Genomic DNA, 21,482 nt, shown 5'->3' with positions numbered 1-21,482 from the left:
CTAGACAGGGAAAATTACGTCACAATCCTATGGCAAAACATTGTTGACAGCAAGTGAAGCATGATAACTCAAAAGTGAACCACGGGTTAAGAAAGACGGATTTAACGCCATTTGGTCAGTTTTTCTCGTGTGTGCCCTCTTCAGGTCAACTCGTCTTTCCTTTAGTTTAGCGTTTAGCTATTACGACTATCTAAACTGTATTTAATTTGCGGTCAACGTGATGATCATTGCCGGTTTGCTAACACGTCCTAAGACTTACCGCTTATGTGCTGGTTGACTCTGGAAAAGGTTCTGTTGTGCAATATGGTGACATTTCTTTCAAAATCATATTTGAAAAAAACATTGAGCTGATTAAACTTGTTATTAACTTCTCAGAAGCAAAGCACAACTTCAAGATGCAGGACCGAAACAACATTGACTCCCTTGGGTCTCCGTACGATTATGGAAGCGTGATGCATTATGGAAGCAAAGACCTCAGTAAGAATGGAAAGCCTACAATACTCCCCAAGGAAAAAGGGGTATGCTGTTTCTGTTTTAAATTATCGCATGTATTTTATCCTCAGCTGGCTAAACCGTTCTGAATTCTGCTTACGGGTTGACAGCTAAATTACAGTAGATCTTCATTAAGATTACCTTCAGACCGACATAGTTACATTTTTTTGTACAACTAAATTTTGTCAAAACCCAAGTTGCTCGTGAGTTATTCTAAACCCTTTTTCGAATCGTGCAAGTTTCGAACACCCTATCTGCTATAATGCGTTCATGCACGAATCTTAATACTTGGTTTTTTATCCTTAAGCGACCCTTTCTTTTACAAACATTTTGCAAAAAGCGGTTCGCCGAATAGTATGAGGCGTTATAAGGGTTATAGAATTTAAACTAGAACAGGCAATGTAGTTTCTTAGAAACTCCCACTTGAGTTTGGCACAAGGATCCATCTTAGTTCCTGTTTTGCTAACCTCATACGTTAACGATCTTGTTTCTGTTCGTTTTAATTACCCATGTGTTTACTGTTGTTTAGTTTAGTTTATTTATTTTGCCACACCACAAACATAATGAAAAAAAAAATAGAAATAGATTTAGCAATAGCGAGGAGACCTAAAGAAAACTATGAAGCTTATATTAATTAGGTCTCCTCAGTTATGTGCCTTCTATGTTGACGTCTGCAAATTGTATTTGTCATTCCCGCCGTAAATGATAATCTCAAAAGAATACGTCAGTTGTGCTAGAAAAACTCGCCCTTAATTAATCCAGATGAAACTAAAGTTGTATTGGTTGTATAGTCCCTCAATCAACTATGGTGTACCACAACTCTTGCAGAAACTGCGGCCATCATTATGCATAACTAACGCCTGTGAGAGTCGCTAAAAATAAGGGCAGGTGTTTAAAGGTGTTTAAAGCCTAACTTTTACAAATGCATCGTGGTCCGTGATTTTGGTTTGTCTTACATTATTTGACGAGGACCGTCGCATGAAACCTCAGATGAAAGTGCTTGACCAATACTGGTCACAGCTCTTGGCTACGGAGTGCAGAGAAGTCAAATTGTGAACCTGTTATCGGAAAAATAAACAAAATCTTCTAGGAGTTTTTGTGGAGCGGGAGGGATGACAAAATAAAAAGGAATAATAAATGACTATCGAGACGGAGCTTTGAAAACAATATATATACAATCCTTTGATAAGTCACTTTAAACCACTTGGAAATAGAAATATATTGATACAAACAACCACTGTGAATGGAAACTAATTCTTGAAGTCAAACAAACAAACAAAAAAAAAAAAAAACAAAAACACACCGTTCATTAGAAAAAAAGTGGATACAAAATGGCATCGTCTACGCGAAGGACCTTTTGCTAATCAATTCTTGTCGCACGCTGATTGTTTGTGCATCTTTTAACTTTCCAAGTTTTTCAACCATTCATATTTCATCTTTTCATTACTAGCACTTTAAAAATTCGAAAGGTTTTTATAGTTTTTTATTTACTTAGCTTTTTTAGTCCCTTAAGGTTAGTTTTGTTTAACCCAAAATTTGGAAACTTAATCAGTCTATGACCCCGCGGGCCAAGATAGATAAAGATGTCTCACGTTTACTATAGAAAAACAATCAATGTAGAAACGGTTTCTGTCTTCAAATGAAACGTGAATAACAAATCCTTTCCCCTGAATTTCATTTAAAAAGATAAACAGCGAAACATTGAAAAACGTACAAGGATAACATACCCGTTACTCTAGATCCCGGGGGAGGGGGGAGTACTCAACAGATGCTTGTCTAGGGAGGTGCGGCCCGGGCGTTCAAATCCTGACCCTGCTTAAGACACAATTCTCTGATTTCCCTATCCCGTTTTAGACAGAATTCAAAATTTCCAGGCCCTTTCTAAGACATTAAACCCAAAATCACACCCTGTTTAAGACTAGAATGAAATATGAATACACTAGTTTCTTACTGTATTTTAATGCATTGGCAATCACAATCTGTTTAAGCCATTAGGTCATGTAGGGATACCCCGTTTAAGACGTAAAGCGATGAAATAGATACCCCGTTCAAGACAAAACATCCTGAAAACCATACCCTATAAGGGCCCACGTCCCCGTTAAGGTCACATAAGGGAGTTACCCCCCCCCCCCCCCCGGTCTAGATCATACCGAAAATTACGATCCGTCATTGTCCCGGCGTCACATACATATTAGGACCGTACAAATGGTTTCTGTCTCTAAACGAAAGGTGAAAACGTAAGGATTAAAGCCCGGGGATTATAAAAAACATTCGTATGACAAATGTCGTTTTCCCCTGTATTTCATTCTGACTGCAAGAAATGCAACTCTATCTGGTGGTTACTTATTGCCTCACTATATCTCTGTGTCTATCTATTTGGTAGCCTGCGAGCAAGTTCTCTTGGGGGTGGGGGGCGGGAGGGGGAAAGAGGATCCACCCCCAAGAGAGCTTGCTCGCAGGCTATCTATTTGGGGGAATTAGCGCTGCTGGAGGTTATCACTGCTAAAGGATTGTAGGCTTACGCACCACACAGTCAAATATGGCCCGAGTATAAGCTGGAAACAGCTTCTTGTTCTGGAATTGTTCGAAGGCTAGCTCCTTTTGGAAAAACCCAACGGCGTGGATCTCTCTTTTCAGTGTTATTGAAAAATATTTCAACGTTAAGTCTGCAGTCGCTCTTGCATCAAGGCCAGATTTTTTTTTTCAGAAATCACGAGGCTCATATATCTATGTCTGCTAAATGGGAAATATTTCACTTGGCAATGTAAACTCAATCAACGTAAAAGAATTAGATCTTGAATCGAACAAGCCAGCATCATCTAATTAAAAAATATAACAACCTCTGACTAATTGCATATAGACTCTAAAAACCGCTATGACTTCTATGTTACGTGCTTTCTCACACACATTACTATAAAACATCAACTTTAACTTACGGTAAGAGTAGCTCTTATATCCTTTGGTGAAATGTGCAAATTTTTTCTTTTCTTATTTGTACCAGGTACTAAATATGAATATGCGGTAATCTGTTCATTGTCAATAATATTTGCATTTAGCCCAAAAAGGGGACAAAACAAAAAACCCCGCAATAGTAACGAAAGAAGATCTAGCATTGGATTCTGTTAACTGGGTTGTCCTGTAAAGTTGCTGAAATCCAGTAATGAAGAACTGTTAACCAAACCAACCAGTATGGTTTGCTGTTGACTGACTGTACGCAAGAAAATAGCTATAGCTGGATCGCCTCACAATGAAACCCCGAGGATAAGTTGGATAAGTTGTTTTACTTGGTGTAGTTTCTAAAACTGCTGAAGTACTTTTTGAGTGGTCACTTAATTCCATTTTTAAAAGAGTTACAGTGAACTGAACAACCTTTTAAAAAGTACAAACAAAAAAACACCTCAGTTCAAATCCTTTTCATATTTCGTCAATGAGTGCCATGGAGAAAGCTTTCAGAAACGTGATTTTGTTTGACACATACAGAAGACACCTTAAATAAATATTAAGCAGTAAATAATACATAACATTTTTCTGGCAGATCAAGACGAAGTCAGTGATCTTTAAATTATAATTTAAAACCTCAACTTATTCTCTACTTTGGCGGGCCTATTGAATTTCTCTCATTCAGGACGCCCTTTCAGTCTTAGTTCGCTGATTTTTTCTCACATAGTTTTTCTTTGTTATTGTCAGCTGTTGCAGGTGAAGCATTCTAATGGTAATGTTACAACACTTGCTATAAGCTGCATCGTTTTTCCAACAACTGGAAACTAGAGTGCCTCTCTTTACGCCAAGCACTTGGTCTATAGCTCCATTTTTTCCTACAAAGAACGTCCAATTCATATCGCGATGTTACAAAACGTTTCTTCCTTTCTGCTCCACGTTCTAGTATAGTGATCTTTAAACGTCGCATTTTGATCCTTCCATTAACCGATGAACTCTAAGGCTTTGTTTGAATACCATTTTCACACTTACATAAAAGAATACTTGACTGCTGCATTAAAGCTGTCTAACTTCTCTTTCAGCCAGAATAAATAAACAAATTTGCCTTCCACAGTGTTGCTTATTCAGCTGTTTAGGTGATCCAACAAACTCTTCAATATAATGCTAGTCATTCCTAAAGGTTTTCACATGCTTAACCAGCAAGAAAGCAACATGAAGTGGTTGGGTCTTCTTTTGATGATTGGAGCAGTGCTCGTGGCATCGGAAAATCCTGATGGTGGGTATTTATTGAACTCTAGTTAGCAAAGGTACAAAAAAAAAAAAAAAAAAAAACACCTCGTTCTTAGTAATTTACATCTAGTAAGATTGACTACTAAGAATTTGAAGCACTTGTACTTTTCTATTTGTTCTTTCTAAATTAACACGAGCATAACTAACGCTGTTTAAATTAAAGCCAAATAGAGTCGATAATTACTGAGCAGGTAGAATTTCAAACTCAGTAGAGGCAGGAAAAGCAAAGCCCTCTAACAAGATTTCCATCGAAGCTATTTGATCAAACAGATGAAACATCATTAATTTAAAGTTCAGGGCTATAATTTTGTTTGGTACGCATTTAATATGAAAGTTGTCTTAACTCTAATATCGTTTTCAGACATTTGTCTGGAAAGATGTCGCTATCAATAAGCAGGCACAAAGTTATAAGCCTTCAAAACTCCATAACTTTTTTTTTAAATTACGTCACCAAGAGCTGCGATAACATTGACTCAGATATTTTGGTTTTTATGAACATTTTTCCGAGATAATGATATCTGCTTGATGTAAGTAAGGCAGGAGAATTCTCGGGTACTCAGATCGTTTTACCCTCCCCCCTTCCTCCTCACCACAAAAATTATACATTTATTAACCCTAATTCAAGCTGGAAAACAGTCTATTGAAGAGCCAAGATATTTCTTCCTTTCTTCCTTTCATTTTATTACAGGCCTGGCACCGTTTGTTCGTTTGTTCCAGTGAATAAATCGCTATCAAGCGGATACGATATACTCCAACTGATAGGTTTTAATCCAATTTTTGAACAAATGGGTCCCGGATTTCACGGTTGCTTCGGTAGAATCATCATCATCATCATCATCATCATCATCATCATCATCATCATAAAATCTCTAAATTTGTTTTGGCAGATTGAAACGCGTTCGGGTGATATGCTTACATCAGAAGTTTATTTTGTAGCATATGTACCCTAAAAAGCACAAACACTAGACACGAATTTACTAGCGTCCTCATTAACCTACAAATTTGGCCTTGCTTGGATCACTATTGGGACGTTTATGTAAGGTCGGTTAGGAAATAATAAACAGCAGTGTTTTCCTCTTTTTTATCAGAGAATGAAGGTGTAGATGATTCCGACTTGTATGAAGGCGATATGATCCTAACTGCTGAACAAAAAATGGCGGCCGAACTGGGATTGGATGTAGATAATCCACTTGGAAGAGGCTCAGCTAAAAATAGGCAGTGGCCTGGCGGGGTGATGGCTTACGTCATCGACCCCAGTCTTTGTAAGTTTACATTTGCCATTTGATGTTTTGTTTAAGGAATAAAGAAAAAGAAAGCTCATAAGACGTGCGTACCACAGCATTCACTTTGGTTCTTTGTTATTTCTAGCTCGTGATTCCCGAGCTATGGCAGCCATTAGAGCAGGAATGGGGGAATGGACAAGTAAAACCTGTATTCGCTTCAAACAACGAACAGATGAAACAGCTTATGCTAACTTTAAACTTGGATCTGGGTGAGTAACCTGTCAACTTATGCTCCACATAGATTATTTAGAGGAAATAACTTTATGCCTTTCCCTTCCATTCTTACACATACAATGTTAATGGTCGCAATGTGTACTGGCTTGCCTGAGTTCGGTTTAGTGGCCAAGGATTCAAGACTACCAGGATTGGACAAAAATGGCTTTGAGCACAGGCTCATAGCTGCCTTTGTTCAAAATGTGCACTTTCAATAATCAGTGACGGATAGTCCATAATCTGGCCCAGTAAAGGTGAGGGCACAGAAAATAAAACATTAAAGTAAGCATTAGAGGAAAGCGGTTGGCCTTGGGGAGGAGGCGGGAGAACAAAAGCACGTCTTAATCAGAAGGTGAACCGAGACGAATGACTGCTGTATGATCATTTTGATCATGTGACTGATGCAAGCCCCAAAAGGGGTATGCCTTATCTCAATTTCTTCTTTCCCGAGACCCAGGACCACTCGGACAATTTTAAAATTGCTAAAAAAGGCGGGAAAAGGCATAAAGAGTATATTTTAAGGTAAATAATTTATACAAATAATTGAATTCTATGTTTTTTGAAATTAGGGGGAGATATGGTTGAGGTTAACTTGTTAGGATTTGGAAAACCAACCATACAAAGGAAGAACCAGGATTACTTTTTCTATATTCTGGCTGAGTAACTTCAATGTCGAAATCAACAGTAACAGTTTGGTATTTTAGATGACTTCTTATTTCAAGCTTCTTGAAGGACGCTGCCAGCCTTAAATTGCCGCTTTGTGACTTAAGGTTAAATAAATTAAATAACTACTGGTCTTGGATTTCTTTTCTTAGTTGCTCATCTTATGTGGGAAGAACTGGACGCGTTCAAAATATCAATCTCGCGCGTGGGTGCTGGTACAAGGGGATTGTTGCTCATGAAATTGGTGAGTACTACAGGCATGCACGTTACTGTCAACTGAAATGGTAGTTTTAACGCCTTCCCTTCTGCTGTCAATCCTTGAGTTGTGTTCCTGGGAGCTGTGTTTTTAACGTTGAAGTGTGTTTTAGACTGAGTGTAATCCTTTTGTTGTAACTATTGAAACGAAAGGTCTTCAGGTATGCTTTGAATTTGCGTGTCCTTCAGCCTCTTTTTGGTAGAAGTCAATGTCACTTTTGCTAAATATAGTTTAAGGAAATGTTTCAGTCGTACTTAATTGATTTACCATGGCCATGACTCCCTTTTTTATACTGAGACTCATCCACATCAAGGGAAGGGATCCCAATTTTTGAACAATGTATAAATGGATGGTCATAAAAACTCATATAGTATTTACTAGTTATGGTTTAATAACATCAAGAAGTGATTTCTGTCCAGTGTGTTCTCTTCTAAGTCGTTCTCCACAGTCCAATTATATTGTTCAGGATGAAGGGTCAACGAAACGTCAGCACTCGAATCTGTTTACGGTGGCCAAATTACCCTATTAACTCTGTGGATAAAACCAAACATTCGTTTTTTCTCCCCACCGACGCAGCACCACAGTTTCTTTAGAAACTAAACCCCTTATCCATGTAACTCTTTCAGGTCACGCTTTGGGATTCTGGCATGAGCAGTCTCGTCCAGACAGGGATAATTACGTCACAATCATGTGGGATAATATTAAGGAGCGTAAGTATTAATAGCAATAATTATATTTCACGGTTTTTAGCATCACGGTGAACAGCCAAAATTTAAAGCAAATGTTTGGGAGTTTGAAGTCCTGCAAATGTGTAAGATTACAACGAAGAAATTACTTGAGTGAAAATGGTGGCGATGAAACTTCTGCAAAAGAATTTCATTTAATCCATTGTTCTGGTAATTTGTGTCCATTCTTATGATACTTTGTAGTCGTTTTACGAAGTGTGTAATATTTATATCGAGGAAAATAATCACAAGCAAAACATCCTGGGAGCGTGTGTTGGAGATATCCAACAAGCGCAAGTGGAATTATTGTTTTATTGAAAAGAAAACAGAAACAAGAACAAAACAAAAAACAAAAAAACTAAATAAATAAAGAAATAGAAAGAGGAAAAAAAAAAGGAAAGAAAAAATACTTCGTAGACTTTCTGATTTCACTCTCTAGGTGCACAACATATTCTCTTGTTTTCCCTTTATCCTCCTTGAAATAATAATTGTAGTGAACTAGTTGACGTACTTCATGTGTAGGATCGGTATACATTAAAACAATTCTACTTTGAAGCAATACTATCCTTTCGGGAAAATACTTAGCCTACAAAAACAAATTGAATGAAAACTCATAAAATATTTCTCAAATGTTTCCCAGCATTATTTATTTACCCTAATTTACTATCACAAGAAATAATACTTCCCTTATATATATATTTTTTCTGATTTATGAATTTGCTAAAATTAAAGGGGGATTGTCATAGGGATTTGGTGACCTTTGAAAAACCCGTAAAGGGTCTTCTATTAACAGAAACCTAAAAATAATGTTCCAGTTTTGTTCTACATTATCATCTCAGTTAACTTAAACTGTCGATGAGTTTTTTTGGCCACAGATGGCCTGGATCGGAATGTTAGGTTATTTTTCTTAAGTTCTTGCATTTTCGTTTCCAAAATGCGCTAGAACAGATCATGAGTTGTTCCTTTCAAGAACTCAGTTGATCTCTTTCTCTCGATATTCTAGAATTAGTTTGAAACTAGGTAAAGAAATGGTTGTACCTCTTTCTCCAAAGAGGTCAAAATTCCCGTAACATTTATATCAGCAATATTTTTTTTTTCAGCGAACAAGCACAACTTTAACAAGTACGGCAGAGAAACTATTGACTCACTCGGAACGCCGTACGACTACGGAAGCGTGATGCATTATGGTGGAAGAGCTTTCACCAAAAATGGACAACCAACGATCGTTTCCAAGAAACCAGGGGTATGCTATTGTAAACAGCATTTTTTAAATTGTTTTTATTGGAAATTTCCTATATATTAAAAGCCCTAAGCCCCGGAACAGCTCAGAGCATACCAACTAATAATGACTGACGATAAACGGTATTTTCTGTCAATTGTATGCTAATCTTCATGAGATATACGACATACTCGCGCAATACTTACACATCAATCACCATTATCAAATCAATCGCCATTGTAACTGTCACAGTCACCATGCTTACGATTACTGTCATTGTCTAAACTTATCTATATTGTCTTCTTTTATACAATCATGTTAGTGGCATTAACGCATGACGTTGATAACGTGGTTATGGTGAGGATTTTGGAATAATTAAACAACAACAACAACAACAACAACAACAACAACAACAACATCAGCATCATTATCAATAACAAACAACCAAAAGAAGGAGAGGGAGCAGGAGCAGGGCTGGCGCAGTGTTGCGATCACTTGCTTTCCACAAATGTGGCTCGAGTTCGATTCCTGGACTCGGCATCATATGTGGGTTGAGTTTTTTCGCGAGGTATTTCTCCCGGTACTCCGGTTTTCCCCTCTCCTCCAAAACCAGCTTTTCTAAATTCCAATTCCATCTGGAGAGTTTCCCCAATTAGTGCTCTGTGCTATATAAATTGATACTTATATACAGTGATTTAGAGGTTCGATAAGTAATACAGATGTGAATATCTTGGATAAATAACTTTATGAATGTTATACATGTTTTTCTGACGAAATAAAATCGTTACTCGTTTGGAAAAAACCAAACTCATTTTCTTTGTAACTTAAATATTTTCGCCTGCAGGCCACTTTGGGTCAGAGAAAGGGTATTAGTCCAATTGATGCAAAGCAGATGGATCTTCTATACAAAGCTCAGTGCTCAGGGGGAGGGAGTGGAGGAAATGGAGGAGGTAATTATAAAGTATAGGAAAAGTTGTCATCGCGCGATATGCCTCACCCCGGTGTTCACTTCACCCTCCCTAATACCCTACCCTTCCTCCAGAAAAAAAAAACGTATTTAAAGCTTTATTCGATCAATTTGAACAATAATACGATATTAAGCCATTTGAGTACAAAATTAATAAATTTACTAGTTGATATTACCTTTTTAAAGACTTCCAAAAGCCATGTGATATGGTGGCCCTTTAAATTAAAGTTACAAAAACCATTGTACAATAAAAACGTAAAATAGAAATATCATATAATTTCTGCTGATAATTTTCATTAAATATGATGTTGCATTAAATCGAAAATTATTGTCGCCATCCCTCGTAGTTATCATAAACATGTCAACAAAATAACAGCAAAAAGTCGGATTGATATTCGCTTTTTAAAAGATCTAAAAGAATACTATCGACTATGGAGACATGAAAAATATTTCATTTGGCCAAGCGTGACAACTTCTTTAAAATAATGTTTGTTTTTTTTTAAGTCTGCTTTTTGAAGTTTTCTCATAATGCCTTGTTTAGTTTACAAGGAATAATTGCTTTTTGCTATTTTAGGGAGCAGCTGTGTAGACAAGAACAAGAATTGCCCTTATTGGCTAAAATACTGCAGTTACCACTCATACGTAAAGGCAAACTGCAAGAAGTCTTGCAAACTTTGTTGAACAGTCCAACTGGACCATGAGGCAAATGTTTAATCAAGGGTAAGACATTACCATAAAGAATTAAAGGCTCATGTGAGCCAACTCGTGAATACGAAAGTGAATAGTGGTAACCGTAAAGTAGTACTCGCATCAAACTACGCTACAAGGATTCGTAGACACCATGCGGCATTGCAGGAATGCATAATTTATACGGTACGGTAGCCAATTTACATTATGTATACGGTACGGTAGCCAATTTACCTTAAGTTATCAACTCTTTTGACGCAGCACCACAGTTATTTTTATTCCAGAAATTTAACCCCTAATCCGGGAGTCTTCTTAGACGGAGTGACGGGGAGGTCTTTATAGGGAACTTAATAGAACTTTTACCGTACTTCGGTTGCCCCAAAACTAATTCGCCAGAGTTATCGATTGAATTAAAATTTGGTTCACTGGTTAGTCCTCCAACTTTGGCAGACAAATGCTCTACGATGTGGTCATGTGGTAAGGGGCTGATTTATGTTGAATAGTGCTAGCAGTTATAATTATCTGGGGCTTTAATGATATTCAATGGTAGTGAAATGCATACCTCTTACTAACCGAATTCGATGTCCGTACTGTAAGTTACGGACCGAGTTTTTTCCCGGTTGAATTTGGCCCAAACGCGGGGGCCATAAATCAACCAGGAGAAAACGAGGATCCGTAAGTTACAGTACGGTCCGGAAAACGATGGTAGTAAGATATTTATTTTATCTCTGAGGTTTAAACGGGCGCGCGGGAAAGGAAAGTAGTTGAATTTTTGCGGGCCGTCCAGTGAAATATGCCCCGCAAAATTGACCAATCACATCGCGCGTACCAACTAAGAAAACTGGTCATTAATCGGGTGAAAACAACTCAGAAGATTGAAAAGCAAACGAATTTGAGTGCGGCTTGTAGGATAGTGTGTAAGACATCTCGACAACCTGAGTGGAAGTAATTTTAATTCAAGAATTTTCCCACTGATACTCGCAGTGTGAATGGAAAATGAATCTGACCTGGTCAAAACAACACCTAACAAATAACGAGAATTACTGAAACGATATCGATCTGTAGTTTCATGGTAGATGTCATCACCTCCGCGTATCAGGCAGGGCAAATAAAATCGAGGATTCAAAGAAAACTAAAACATTTTAGAAGAAATACTTCGAATTACAAATTGGTAGCTGGTATTGCGGGAAATCAGGGTTTGAAGTGTTTTAAAAAGGAAAAATTAACTCTAACGTATAGGGTTGTCTTTCCAAGAAAGCACGAGCTTTGAAGCTGAAGAGTTTGGCCTAACCGGTAGTAGTTAGTTGTTGTTCATTTTGAAAACATGAACGTATTTCTTCTTTCTTTTTTTGCAGGTCTCTTGTATCTGGAAAACATAATTTGGGGGAATTTTCTTATATCGAGTGAAGAATAAAGAAATTAAACTCAAATCAATCAGCGTCTTTGTTATTAATAATAATAATAAAATAATAATAATAATAATAATAATAATAATATTAATAATAATAATAACACTTGTTAAAATAACTGGGCTTGGATTTGAGTTGGAAAATTAACTAGTGCGAAAAAAATCCCTCAAATTACAAGCTTTTGCCGCAGCTATTTATGCACTATCGACCCAATACGGAACTAAATATCTCTTGAAACCTTTTTTTTTTAACTGAAACAAAAATTTTCAGAAACAATAAAAAATAAAATTCTAAGTTCTGTAGATATGTTTCGTTAAGTGTATCGACATCCTTCGTCTCCAAGGCCGGACTAAAAATTTATTGCTATACAACTTGTGAAATACATAATAAGCCAAACGAAACCAAAGAAAACTATAAACTTTGCTCGCGAAAGATCGGTAGATCAACAAGATGTTTCTTTTGAGCGAGACTGACGTTTTCTAAGTTGATATACATAGCCTCCTTAGGCTTTACATGAAAAATGGTTGAGGAAGAATGCAAGAGTTTGAACAGGAATCTCATTATGGGCGTGTAAAACCTTACCGGAAGATGAATGCGCATGCTCATGGAGCCCTTTTTCTACGGATTACTCACGCTAGACCATCAAGAGGGAGATATCAACAGGGTATCGCAAGGGGTAATAAACCATAGACAAAAGCTACTAGAGATGTTTGAAGCACAAGTGAACCATTTTGAATTTCTCGGGTTCACTGTGTAATGTCTTCGGGGTCTTCTAATCAACACTAAAGGTCACATAGCTCTTTAAAATTCTTGAAAACTACGAAGTTAGTGTCAATCGCTTCCATCTCGTTCCGTGAATAATCATAAAAAAATGACCCACGTATACTAGTTTGTAATAATTGCGCGGTACTTTATGCGGCCCATCTTTCATCATGGACATGGTGACTACAAAAGTTGTTGACACCGTGTGAGTTGGTAGCATGAGCTGATTTGATGTGAATAGGAAAAATACTTTTCTCTAGATAAATGTTGTGGAAATTTCCCATCCAAGTATTGCTGATCTAATAAAGTAATGAAGTAAAGTACTTGTTTTAATTAAAACTATTTTGAACCTGATCTAGAAAAATAAAATTGATCTCATAAAAACTTTTAAAAGCTGAATGTTCGGCAACGTTCTGTTGCCTACCGGTTAGGTCCTAAATTCAAACCCCGGCAGAATTAACAGTCAGGGTCTTTTCAGGAGAACGTGGTACCTTTGTAATGACATCTTCGAACGGTTAGACTTTCCATTTTTCTCGAATACGGACGATAAACCATAGATTTTTTGTCTCACAACACTTGCTCCTAATAATGGTGGTCTATCTAATCTGTATTGGGGTGGTGAGGGGGGGGGGGGGGGAGCGGGTTCTGGCCTATCATGATTAGGGAGCCCTTTTTTCTTCTCGTAGCAGTAAGTTGCACAATGGCCATTTTGCTGTCAGTAAAAGAGAGAACTGGGACCGACGCAATCTTCACTTCCGACGTACCCAGTCCTCTAGACAACGGATTACGCAGTATTGCGGTAAACTTCTTCCCCCTCCCCCAGGCAGATAGAAATAGACTGAACCATGGACAGAACTTGAAAATAATCAATCTTACGGCCAAGCATGTCATGACTCTGGTAATGTTCCCTTAAAAAAGTATGCCGATTATGCTAGCAGTGCTACTTTTAAAATAAGTGCAAAAAATCATGCTCGCTTTTTTTCAATTATGCCAAAAATTATGCTAGCATAATCGATAAGGGCCTAAGCGCCTTTTCCTGCCGACGTCCGATGTCACCCTACAGAAGAATTATAAACCGCCATGAAACTATGTGATAAACGTGGTATATCACATAAATTTGTTTTCTGTTGTCTTCAAAATCTCTGTCTGATGGCGATGCAACTTCCTGCCAAACAAACGCGGGCGGCACTCGCGACAGCACAGCCTCACAAACTTGAATGCTCCATTCGCATTGGTTGTCCTATACTGCTGCGTACACTCGGACAGACAGTGACGTCATAACCAAAACCAAAATTTTTGGCGTCTATGTATTACCATATTTTCTTATCCATGGGGCTCCACCTTCGGCGCTCGGAGCTCCGCTATTATTATTATTGTTATTATTATTATTATTCTTATTATGATGATGATGATGATGATAAAGGAATTTGGACTTATTCTCTACTTTGGTGGGCCTCTTATTCATGATGTTCTTTCTATGTTCGCTGGTTTTGTTTCACCCAGTTTTTATTTGTTATTCTGAACCTCCTTTCAGCTGTAGCAGGTGGTACATTCTTATGGTAATGTTACAACACTTGATATAAGCGGCACAGTATTTCCAAAAACTGGAACTAGAGCGCCCCTCTTTAAGCCAAGCACTATTCACACTTAACTGCCTTGTCTTTACCTCCATTATCTACAACAGAAGGCGTCAAATTCGTATCGCTATGCTGCAAAACTTCATAGAGGCTCCCCTTTCTGGTATAGCAACCTCCAAATAACGCATTTTGAGTGCTACTTTCACACGTACATAAGAGAATACTTGTTGACTTCTGCATTAAAGCTGTCTAACTCCTCTTTCAGCAAAAATAAATAAACTAATTTGTCTTCCACAGTGTTGCTGATTCAGATGTTTCGGTGAGATAACAAACTCTTCAATATAATGCTTGCCATTTTTAAAGGTTTCCACATTGCTTAACCAGCAAGAAAGCAACATGAAGTGGTTTGGTATTCTTTTAATGATTGGAGCAGTGTTCGTAGCATCGGAAAATCCTGATGGTGAGTATTTATTGAACCCTTTTTAGCCATTGTAAAAAAGGACCTCGTTCTAAGTAGCTGAGCTTTAGTACGATTGAATAATACGAATTTGAAACACTTGTACGTTTCTCTTTGTCCTTTCTAAACCTGATGAACATAACTAAGGTTGTGTAACCTAAGGCCAAATCGAGTTGAAAATTACTGAGCTAGAGAATTTCAAACTCAGTGTTCAGTTAAGAAAAACAAAGCTCTCTAAGGAGATTTCGATCGACACTATTTGTTCGGTGAGAAAAAAATATATCTTTAATTCAAAGTTTCGAGGGCTGTGATTTTGTTTGGTACACATTTAATGCGAAAATTACCTTAACTCTAATATCCAAAAGGGCGAGACAGCAATAATGCACTTATGGTCAGACAGATCTTCACACGTCTCTAGACATTTACAGAGATCAGAGTCTTGTCGCATCTCTTGTTCAGCAGACTCTTTCACAGTTTTAGACTCTGTGACTACTAAGTAAAGCTTAAGGAATCTATGAACAAAAAATGGGAAAAGCCCGACTTGTGCCAACAGGTCAAACACATTAATTTGACACTTTCCTTGTGGGCACCTCGACCTTCGGTCGTTTAAGGTCAGGTGCACGCGCACTCTATTTTCCCGTTGAACTTTTTTTTTGATTGTGTGCATCGTAATATTATGTGCGAATACTTGTTATCGTAGTATTATGTAACCAACACTTGCTATCTTAACTGTTACACTGACGATGACGGATGTACCATCAAAGCAAGTCTGAAAAATTAAAAAGAGTCGTATTGTTTTTAACAATTTCAACTATAACATCTTTTTCAAACGATTGTCTGGAAAGTTCTATATATGAAAGTTGTCTTCATGAAAAACGGTAACATTGTAAATTCTCTACCTTTTATTCGGGTACTCAGGTCATTTGATCCTCCCTCAACAAACATTAACCATTTATTAAGCCTAATTCGAACTGGAAAACAGTCAATAGAAGTCCCAAGATATTTCTACAGTAATTAAATGTACATTTTATCATAGGCCTGGCCCCGTTTGTTTAAAGAGTGGATAACTCTATCCACTGAATGAATCACTATCCAGCGGATAACATATACCCCAATCTTTGAACAACTAGCCAGGATTATACAGTTGCTCTGCAAAAACTTCACTATCATTATAAAATCTCTAATTTTTTCGGCAGATTGAAACACGTTTGGGTGATATGCATGCCTCAGAAATATTTTAGGTGGCGTTGAAATAAATTCAATTTGAAGCATATGTTCCCTACAAAGTAAAAACATCACGAAATCAATGTACTAGTGTCCTTATTAACCTTTAAATTTTGCTTCCCCTGGATCACTGTCAGGACCTCTTTATAAGGTCGGTTGGGAAATGATAAGCAGCAACACTTTTCTTGCTTTCCTCTTTTTTATCTGCCTGGCTTGGGTCAATGTATGGTCGCTTGGAAAAGAGTAAACAGCAGTGTGTCACAGTTTTCTTGTTTTTCAGAGAATGAAGGAGTAGATGATCCCGACTTGTATGAAGGCGATATGATCCTAACCGCTGATCAAAAAATGGCGGCCGAACTGGGATTGGATGTAGATAATCCACTTGGAAGAGGCTCAGCTAAAAATAGGCAGTGGCCAGGCGGTGTGATGGCTTACCTCATCGATTCCAGTCTTTGTAAGCTCACATATACCATGTAATTCTTTATTTAGGGAACGAAGCTATTAAATTTCTGTGTCGTCATACTGTGGTAAAGTTCATAATACGTGCGTATCAAGGCAATTACTTTAGTTTTTTGTAATTTCTAGCTCGTGATTCCCGAGCTATGGCAGCCATTAAAGCAGGAATGGAGGAATGGACAAGCAAAACTTGTATTCGCTTCAAGAGACGAACATATGAAAGAGCTTATGCTTACTTTGTACTTGGATCTGGGTGAGTGACCTTTAAGTTTATGCTCCATATAGGTCACTTAGAGGAATTTACTGAAAAACAGCTGAATTCTCTGCTGTTGAAATTAGAAGGGTGGGGCACATGGTTGAGTAAACGAACCTATATTACATTGTTATATTCTGGCTGAGTTACTTCATTGTCGAAATTATGCGCCCCATTTTGGTATTTTAGGTGACTTCTTATTATTTTATTCATTATTTCTGCAATTTCAACCTCATATTCCATGACAAAGTACCACTTTATGTGCTCGATAGTCATCGCCTTTTGCAACCTGGTAAACAGCAAATGAAAACATATTGTTTTCAAGGTTGCTACTAAGCCCTTGAGCCCGGCCCCAAATGGCGAACTCTTGAAGCTTCTTGAAGGATGCTGTCAGCTTTAAATTGCCGCTTGGTGAATTAAGGTTAAATAAACTAAATAACTGCCAGTTTTGCTTTAATTTTCTTAGTTGTTCATCTTATGTGGGAAGAACTGGTGGTCGTCAAAATATCAAACTCGCGCGTGGGTGCTGGACCAAGGGGATTGTTGCTCATGAAATTGGTGAGTACTAATCCTTGAGTTATGTTCCTGGGAGTTGTGTGTTCAACGTTGAAGTGTATTTTAGACTGAAATCCTTTGTTGTAACCATTGAAACAAAAACGCCTCTTTTTGGTAGTAGAGGTCATTGTGACTTTTGCTAAAGGTAGTTTAAGGAAGTGTTTCCATGATACGAAATTTATTTACATGCCTTTTTTTCCATTGAGATTTATCCACATCTAGGGAAAGGACCAGGAAGCTTTCACCCGACCAATTTACGTCATATAGTGATATAGGTCTTGCTTCTTTCCACATACCAGTTTTTGAACAATATATGAATTGATGGTCACTTAGGATTTCAAGACCATCCCGTTACGAATATTAACTCATGTAGTATTTCTTAGCTATGGTGTAATAACACCAAGCAGTAATTGCTATCCAGAGTGTTCTCTTCTAAGTCGTTCTCCACAGTCCAATTATATTGTTCAGGATGAAGGGTCAACGGTCGAAACGTCAGCACTCGAATCTGTTTACAGTGGCCAAATTACCCTATTAACTCTGTGGATAAAACCAAACATTCGTTTTTATTCCCAACCGACGCAGCACCACAGTTTCTTTAGAAACTAAACCCCTTATCCATGTAACTCTTTCAGGTCACGCTTTGGGATTCTGGCATGAGCAGTCTCGTCCAGACAGGGATGATTACGTCACAATCATGTGGGAAAATATTATTGAACGTAAGTAAAGCAAGAAATGCTTTTGACGGCTTTTATCACAACGGTAAACAGCCAAAATTTTAAACAAATGTTTGAGAGATTAACGTTCCGCAAATGTGAAAGATTACAAAGAAGAAATTGCTTGATTGAAAATAAGATAATGCATGCAATAAAAATTTCTGCAAAAAATTCCATTATACTCTATAGCTGATTGACGTGGTAGTTTTAAAATGTTTAATGCTTATATAAAGAAAAATAATCAGAAGCAAAGCATCCCAGGAGCGTACGTTGGAGATGAGATGGAAGACGGCTGCGCAATCAACCTACATCCAGAAAGCGTGAAGGCAAAAACAACAACAAAAAAGTCAAGAAATACTTATAGGGATCTTTCTGATTTCACTCTTGAGGTGACATAAAATAGTCTTTTGCTGTTCCCCGAGTGATCCTTCTGGAACTAGAAATTGTATTGAGTTAGTTAGCTTACTTCATGTGTAGGATCGGTCAACAGTAAAAAAAAAAATATTGTTTGAAACAAGACTATCCTGAAAATATTTAGCCTAGAAAAACAGATTAAAGAATTCTGTACCGAGATGGAGTACACGAACTTTGGAAGGTTATAAGAATATCTCTCAGGGCACTGAAATGGTTGATGAGTTTTTATGGCCACAGATGAACTGGATCACAATGTTAGGTTATTTTTTCAAGGCATCGTATTTGTTTTCGAAATGCACTAGAACAGATCATGAGTTGCCCCTTCAATTGATCTCTTTCTCTCGATTTTCTGGAATTGATTTGTAACTGTGTGAAATAGTTGTACTTCTTTCTCCAAAGAGATCAAAATACCCGTAACATTTACAACAGCAATAATATTTTTTTCAGAAAATAAGCACAACTTTAACAAGTACGGCAGACAAACTATTGACTCACTCGGAACACCGTACGACTACGGAAGCGTGATGCATTATAGTGGAAGAGCTTTCAGCAAAAATGGAAGACCAACGATCGTTTCTAAGAAACCAGGGGTATGCTACTGGAAACTGCAAGCTTTTAAGATTTTTTATTAGAAATTTCCTATTGCTTAGAAAAGCTCAGGGAATACAATCAAAATGTTAAATGGTACCAATTCAACCAACTGTATGCAAATCTTTATGAGATATACGACATACACGCACGATTCATACACATCAATCACCACTGTCAGTTATTGCCCATTTTAATCCTCAACGTCACATCACCATGCTTATTATTATTGTGATCGTCTATCCTCATCTATGTTGTCATTTTTTATACAACCATATGTCGATGGAATGAATACCTGATATTGACAACGTGGTTATGGAGAGCATTTTGGAAATATTAAATCATCATCATCATCATCATCATCATCATCATCATCATCCACAATAATACAGGAAACTACCCAAAAAGGGATCGTTCAGTAATATATGTGATTTTTTGGGTGAATAATTTTATGAATTTTAGGGACTTTTTTTCACGACGTTACTCTTTAGCAATCAAAAGAACTAATTTTCTTTGTTTTTACTGGGGCTTGCAGGCCACATTGGGTCAGAGGAAGGGAATTAGCGCAATAGACGCAAGGCAGATGAATCTTTTATATATGGCTCAGTGCTCGGAAAGGGAGTGTGGTGGTGGAAATGGAGGAGGTAATTATAATGTATAGCCATGTTGTCATCGCCTAATATGCCTCACCCCAAGGTTCAAGTTCAAGTTCAAGTTCAAGTTTATTCAAAAATGTTTAACATAAAACACAAAGACAACACCAACCCGCAAGTAGCTAGAGCTAATCTAGGCGGGTAGTAAGAAGACTAATTTACATTACAGTTTACAGAAATCTATATCACAATTTGTCAGTGAGCCATACAAACATTGAAAAAAAGAAAGAAAAGAAAATAAGTGAACATATGAAGAAAAGAAATATAAATTGCTATACTCTAAATAGATTGACTTAATTACGATTATGTTGTAACTTTCAGTTTTGAAAACTCAGAGAGTAGGAATGCCAACATAATCATCCTCTTTTATTGAAATATAGAATAACAGGTCTTGCATTTTCCTCTTAAAGCTGGTCCTCCTCTTAAAGCTTCCCAGTACCTCTCCTCCCCAATACCCCACCTTCCCTCCAGAAATAAAAATAAGTTGTTTAAAAAAAGCTTCATTCTATCCATTTGTACATTAATACGATATGTATCAAGTTAAATTATGAAATTACTAAATTTGCCGGGTGATATTACCACTTTGAAGACTTCCGACGGCACTGCGATATGGTGACCATCAAGTTAACGTTACAAAAACCACTGTATATAAAAACATAACATTGAAATATTACAGAATTTCTGCAGATAACTATCACTAAATATGTTGTTGCATTAAAGCGAAAATTCTTTTTGTCATCCGGCGTAGTCATTGTCAGGAGGTCAACAAAATGACAGCAAAAAGCCTAATTTTTATTTCCATTTTAAAATGGTAAAATCTAAAAGAATTCTATCGTCTTTCGATACATGAAAAATATTTCATTTGGCCTCGTGTGAGGAAGCCAAAATTTTTAGAGCAATGGGCGATCTTTGAACTCTGTCCTTCGAAGTTTGCTCATATTGCTTTCTTCAGTTTACAACGAATGGCTTATGTAATGAGCGCGATCTAAATACAATTTGGTTTGAATTTGAATATATGTAAACAGCTGTTGGAAAGTTCAAAACAAACTTAAAGGATCACTAAATCTTATATCTCTTCAGACCCCGCTTATGTGACTTTGAAGGCTGACAATGGCAAGTATCTCAGCCGTATCTACTACCGCTACCGAAATAATATTGAGGCGATAAAGTCGGCCCAGGATCCCGCAACAATGTTCCTTGCCAAAGACTGTGCTGGTGGAAAGATTTTACTGATGGCAAACAACGGAAAATATCTCTCTAGAATCCACCGTGGTTCTATTCATTACATCGAGGCTGCCAAATCGAGTCCAGATGTCTTCTCCACGTTTCAACTCTACAATCAGGATGATGGCACCATCGTTCTGAAGGCAGATAATGGCAAGTATTTGAGCCGAATTCATCGCGGTAGCAAATACAACATCGAGGCAGCTAAGAGTAGCATTGATTTGTATTGCAAATTCAAGCTGCAGTTTCAGTTTTAGAAAGAGCGGAAATGTAACTCGGTGGCTTGGATCACTCAAAGTTGTTCATCCGAAGAGTTTTAGCTCAATTTGTAAGGGTTAATCGGAAAGTGGGTAAATAAATGGTGAGAACTTTGAGTCTTGACTACATGAATGTCCGGGTGTTTTAAGGCACTGTGTTGGGGGGCAAAATTAAAGAAAATGGGACAATTTCAGAAACTTACATAGC

General features: G+C 37.4%; 2 protein-coding genes across 2 annotated transcripts; both read left to right on the top strand.

Annotated features, from left to right (window-relative positions):
- Positions 1-4,641: 4,641 nt before the first annotated feature.
- Positions 4,642-12,148, top strand: LOC146465514 (zinc metalloproteinase nas-15-like). Its single transcript, XM_085128444.1, has 9 exons — positions 4,642-4,705; positions 5,808-5,981; positions 6,088-6,211; positions 7,031-7,122; positions 7,761-7,844; positions 8,960-9,102; positions 9,923-10,028; positions 10,620-10,765; positions 12,088-12,148. The coding sequence occupies exons 1-8, from the start codon at positions 4,642-4,644 to the stop codon at positions 10,724-10,726; spliced, it is 894 nt and encodes a 297-aa protein (XP_084984570.1). The 3' UTR covers positions 10,727-10,765; positions 12,088-12,148.
- A 2,728-nt stretch (positions 12,149-14,876) lies between these two features.
- On the top strand, positions 14,877-21,274 carry LOC146465513 (low choriolytic enzyme-like). Its single transcript, XM_085128843.1, has 8 exons — positions 14,877-14,940; positions 16,442-16,615; positions 16,747-16,870; positions 17,337-17,428; positions 18,058-18,141; positions 19,000-19,142; positions 19,676-19,784; positions 20,874-21,274. Exons 1-8 carry the CDS (start codon positions 14,877-14,879, stop codon positions 21,272-21,274), a joined length of 1,191 nt encoding a protein of 396 aa, XP_084984969.1.
- Positions 21,275-21,482: the final 208 nt, after the last annotated feature.

This window comes from Pavona decussata, unplaced genomic scaffold, assembly GCF_977016875.1.
Source record: "Pavona decussata unplaced genomic scaffold, jaPavDecu1.1 SCAFFOLD_156, whole genome shotgun sequence".
In the NCBI taxonomy this organism is placed as follows: Eukaryota; Metazoa; Cnidaria; class Anthozoa; order Scleractinia; family Agariciidae; genus Pavona; species Pavona decussata.
This window is presented reverse-complemented; position numbering and strand designations above follow the sequence as displayed.